The following is a 5,375-nucleotide window of genomic DNA, read 5'->3' as shown; positions in this document are numbered from 1 at the left end:
GGGAGGGGAGGGGTGACAAGTCAGGGCAGGAGGGTGAGCTGTACGCCGAGGGACAGAGAAAGAGGGGCGATCTAACAACAGCCGGGACAGTGGTTTGGGTTACGGGTGGGGGGAGGCGGGGAGGGGAAAGAAAATGAGGATGCTACACGTTTAATTAACCAGGCCGCGTGGCTTTGGACTACCTACTATTATGGCTGAATATAGTTAATGCTAGCAGTACGTAGTTAGATTAGACGTAACGTTCCAAGCTGAAAGCAATGATAAAATCGGTACGTTCGGAGCCGATTTTTTATTATTTTTTTGGAATAACTTTTACAAGCATTCACGAGAATCATCGAGAAGGTCAAATCGTGGCCGGGAACGTATCGATGTGTTTTCATTTGGATTTTCTTCCATTTTTCAATTGTCTAAGAGCAAGTCGCGCGTCGCCTAATGCAAACTAAAATAAAAAGAATAATGATACTGACGTTGGACGGGTTGGCGACGATGTTTGTGGGACTACTGACCGCGTTGCTATGGGTCTGATCGGTCTTCAGTTCGTGATGGTTACTGAACTGCACGTACACAGCTCTACCTCTGAGCTGGGCGACGCACGACGCGTAATACGTCACCATAGTGGCTGCGGCATTCTCGTCTCCCATCTCTAGGAGAGCCTAGAAAAAAAAAACAAAAAGACAAGGATATCTCGTTAGGAAAATTCATTAAACAAGTCTTATGAAATAAAAATAACGTACGTACATACGTCATGGACACTTTTGATCGTCTGATAAAAAAAAAATCAACCGTTTCCTGACGGTATACATATATAGATATAGTACATACAGGCACGAGTAATGTAGTCAAGTATCGTGCGAAGAGCGAAAGGGAAAGAGCAAAGTGGGCGATTCCGGTTAATTTTCAATTTACCTGAGTGTTTACATATTCGGCCTAGTTTTCTGCTCTCTCCTTAGACATTTTACCGCTCGCCCCTCCCCGTCACGAAACCATCTCATCGGAGGTGCCTTCCCCAGATTTCTCGAGCCCCCTCGCCCCGTCCACCCACCCGCCGCTTGTCTCCTTTGCTCCATTTCCAGCAGCGGCTACGGAGCAGCTACCCTTCTCACTGACTCTCCACTCTCGACTCTCAACCATTCTTTAATTAATCTGCATAATTTCCCACTTCCCCAGCCCACCCGGGTAGACCCACTGGCACTCTCTTTCTCTCTCGCTCCCCCATCTCGGTTGATTCGCGTAGCGTTACATCGCGCCAGATTAAATTTTCCCGAATGCTCGACTCGAGATTTCCACAGCTGGATTTTGAAATAATGGAATATCGGTAAAGGGTGCCGTTTACAGTCGTGACTGGTTTATATCGTGCAGAATGACGATCAGGACGTCGTGTCGAGTTCACAATCATTCCCCAGAACGATAAAAAGGATTAAACTTTTTTTTTTAACTGTAAATACCCCTTACAAATCCACGTACGAACAGACGAGTAGATTACTATATTTTACGCTTGCACTTCTCAATAGGAGAAGGCGCAGGTTGAGAAAGAGCAAGGACCGTTACGTTTGTCCTAAGGGATTGTAGGGTTAGGTTATATACCTATATAAAATGTAAAGGGTTGTCGAGAAGTCCAGAACCGAGGGTGATTGCGCGACAGAGAATTTTACGAGGCAGTTACTTAAGGCACGGATCGTTCGAGTCGCAAGAGAATCGTGAAACAGGACGATGCCGGGGGGTGGGAGGTAGGACATTACGGAAACAAGGTTAGCTTCGTGACCGATTTCGCAGGTACGCCAAAGAAATGTATATGAGAGAAAGTTTCCGATGCAAGAAAAACATAGAGAAAAGTTTGATAACCGCAGAAGCTTTAGCTGCAAGTGTAAATTTTAACGGTTACCGTGTCGTGCACGAGCGAGGGAAGTAGGTGACGCTTCGACTGTGGCGCCGCATGGAGGTCAAAGCACGCACTCGAGCGGCTACAATGATAAACACTCGGAAATGGTCTTCGTAGTTGTTTCACGAGATAAAGTGGACGTCGAGGGAACGAGATGAAACGTGCGCATGCGCGAGCGAGCGTCCGACTTCCGTCCGACAGAGACGTATATACGCGGGACTGTGACGTTGATTGGCCACGAAGCAGGAGAAAACTGGGGCTCATGCTGATAAGCGAGCGGGAACGTGTTGGCCGGGTCTGTTAACCGTTTATGGGTTCATTTAAAAACTGTTTAAAAAGCAATAAACCGATGCGGAGTAACTAAGCTGCTGGCGACGTTCTACCGTTAGCGCGTGTTGCCAGTTTTCGCCGCTAGGGGTTAAAATCCGGGGTTGTTTAATGGATGCGAAAGAGTAAGTGAAGGTTAGGTTATCTCTCAATGTTTTGCATAGTTTACACGTGATGGGTTATAGGACGTGAGTACCGACTGTCATCGAACTTTTTGTCATCCTTTTTACGGGTTATCAAACTATTATACCAACCCCACGTATTAACGTGTAAATCGCTCATCTATTCGTTTCTCAGTCGACTGAGAATATTCTTCATTTTAATTTACCAATCCAGGTGTAAGATTCTCGCGATTTTTTCGCTACTCCGTTCAACTGCAATATATATATATATACACACAATGGTACACCCTGTGCTGTGCGTATACTAACCTCTCCCCTCTATAGGAATAGCGAAAGGGTCGACGCAGAATAAATGTCGTTTCAGCAGCAATGAACGCGAACGAGCAAGCACCGCTCTGTGTTGGCAAGGTTAATCTTGGAGGGCTGGCGTCCAATAAATAACAAACAGCTGAGCTGGTGGTTTCAACCCTTGCGATTTGCAACTGTTTCAACGACGAGAGGTAAAACGAACGGAGACCAACAACCCTCAGCGACGGGTCCACGTCTAACTCCGTAGCTAACTAGTACCAGAGGGTTGCGCCACGAGGGTTTAATTCTTGGAAGACTATCGAAAATCACAAAGTTTCAGAAAATTGTTGCGCGACAAAAAAATGTCATATTCCATCAACGCGAGTTCGGAATGCTCGGTCGGTGGATAAAAGGAAAAAAAAAAAAAAAAAAAAAAAAAAAAAAAAAAAAAATTTACACAAAAATTTGTCATCCTCAAGCGAACGACGTTACTCTCATTTCGGGAGTGGCGCTTTTGTTTCGAGAGCAAACAAATTATGCCAGCCGGGGGAAATGGCAGTGGATGAGAGATAGGGATGGGAAAGAAAAGCAGACACGGAGTGAAAAAGACAAAAGGATAGGTGTTCGAAGTGGGAGGTGGGTAAAAAGATATTTTGATATTTCCCCTCGCACAGGTGAGTCATAATGAGATATCTGAAAATTCCTACTGAGCCAAAGCGTGGCCGGGTATTCCTATACGTTGTAATGAGCAAACAGCGATTCCTCTACTTCAGCCTTCATATACTCAGAGCAGGTTGGTACCGGCGAATAAACCTTGCGCAATCTTTATACATTCAAGAATTTCATTTTAATTGCATCACCGGCACCGTCCCAGTCTTCTCCCGCGAAAAGACGCCTCAGGTTGTAATTTCGCGCAATTTCAGTTTTCCGCGTACGGTGTACGTATTATATTTTTTTTATTCGAGTACAAGCAAATAAATTCCACCCCCCCTCGCCCCTACCGGGCGGCTCTTAATTTCAATTGTAAGATTGATCATTAAAATCATACAGTCCAGGTTCGCGATACTGAACTTGCGTGCAGCTCTAGTAGCCATCACTGGGTCGGTAACAAAAATCCATATCGTTCATTTACCCCATAAACCCCTATACCCATTGCAATTAATTTCCATTGGACGGAGCTTGAGCAAGAAAGCGCTGCATTCGCATCCCGTGCGATTTTCTTGCTCAAATCGATATTCCCTTAAAGCTGCGAATCCCGAAGAGTGAAAGGGGTCTGAGGTAAAGATAGCAAACAAGAGAGACAAGGACGCCCTGCTATACCGTTAAAGGAAAAAGAAAAACAAAGGACAGTATACACCTGTATAGGTGCACAGGGATATCCAGACGAACGTTAAACTATATATAACATACATATCTATAACAAGAGATAGAAGGCGTTATTAGTTGAATAATAGAGGCTCAGTTCTTTCTTAGACACGGGAATTCTGCAAGAAGCGACGAAGAATTTTAGAAAAGAAAAAAAAGGGGTTTTTTTATTAATTTTCTCTAGCTTTATGCATTTCTTGTTAGATCGTTTATCTTGTATTCTTTTACGTCCCTGTGGTTTCACACCATTACAGGATATTGCTTCACTCGAATGCCGAGCTTATATCGAGTACAGTATATGGCTAGTAGGACGTTAAGCGTTATACAGGCAGTAACTATAGGTATACTACACACGGCACCTGACAGTCCCGTGAACTATGTATATTTGTATAGTAAAATCCTGGAATCTCGTAATGCCGCTGAGCGCGTGGGTGAAGGGAGAGGTGGGGTTGGTTGAGTGAAAAAAAGAAATGGGAGGCGTAACCCGGTTATTTATGCGCGTATAATATCGACGGAGATGGACGTTATAAACGTGAGTTGTTGGACAGGCGCGGGGGATGGTAGACGGGTATAATGCGTTTATAGTGCGTTATGCGTGAGCTAATGACGTAGAGCGGGAAACCGTGCGATGCGAAAGGATCGTGGAAAGCGTCATAATTTCATCGTATGGGAATTCCGCGTGCGGTCAGTCCGCCGCGGATTAGCGGAGATTTGGTAGCCGATAATCGTATGGCGGTTACCGCGCGTCCGTCTGCCGACCGCGTGAAGGCCGCAGGTAAAACCTAACGTGCGCAAACTCTCGTTTAGCGGTAGGCATGCAGTACCGGTTGGGGGCCGGGAGAATAGGGGCAGCTCGAGGAGCAGGTGGCTCCATAAGGGATGCCCGGTGCGACGATACCCGAGGATTTTGCCTACCCCAAATTGGTAAGCGCGACGAGTGAGGGACGCTTTGAGAGGATCAAATGTTTGCAGGAATTTTTAATATCTGTCCAACCCTTAGAGAGTTCCTCGGGACAGACGCAACCCCGTAGAGGAAGGGATGCAGCACAGTACCGGTGGGGATGCGTTAACAACTCGGAGAATTCATTCCTATCCGTTGAATCCTGTACTCGATTTTTCATCGAACCAAGGGTAGCAGGCACGGGGCATCGATGTTGAAATTCACTTAAGGGACGAGGAATCGTATCTGTGTTCGGTATCCCGCTGTATGTAGATATACGTATGTGCGCACTTGGGATATATGACGTCACGGCGTCCATTACGAGGTACAGAGTACAGTGGCCGTGTGCGCATGCGCGGCTCACGGTATGATCTAGGAGGGGTGGTGAAACGAAAACACACGCGTGCGGCGTGGGGGTTGATAACGCCAAGTCGGACACGCATGAGGTGGGGGG

At 46.2% G+C, this 5,375-nt stretch overlaps 1 protein-coding gene across 1 annotated transcript in view; it reads right to left on the bottom strand.

Annotated features, from left to right (window-relative positions):
* Positions 1 to 5,375, bottom strand: part of LOC107270791 (polypyrimidine tract-binding protein 1) — a gene marked incomplete at its 3' end in the record, with an annotated part of 203,739 nt that overhangs the window by 29,079 nt on the left and 169,285 nt on the right. Inside the window, exon 6 of the mRNA XM_025088108.1 lies at positions 468 to 653. Coding sequence (XP_024943876.1) covers positions 468 to 653 — 186 coding nt within the window. The remainder of the gene's footprint in view (positions 1 to 467; positions 654 to 5,375) is intronic.

This window comes from Cephus cinctus, unplaced genomic scaffold, assembly GCF_000341935.2.
Source record: "Cephus cinctus unplaced genomic scaffold, Ccin1 Ccin1_scaffold0837, whole genome shotgun sequence".
In the NCBI taxonomy this organism is placed as follows: domain Eukaryota; kingdom Metazoa; phylum Arthropoda; class Insecta; order Hymenoptera; family Cephidae; genus Cephus; species Cephus cinctus.
The sequence above is the reverse complement of the archived record's forward strand: the minus strand, read 5'-3'. Positions and strand labels throughout refer to the sequence as shown.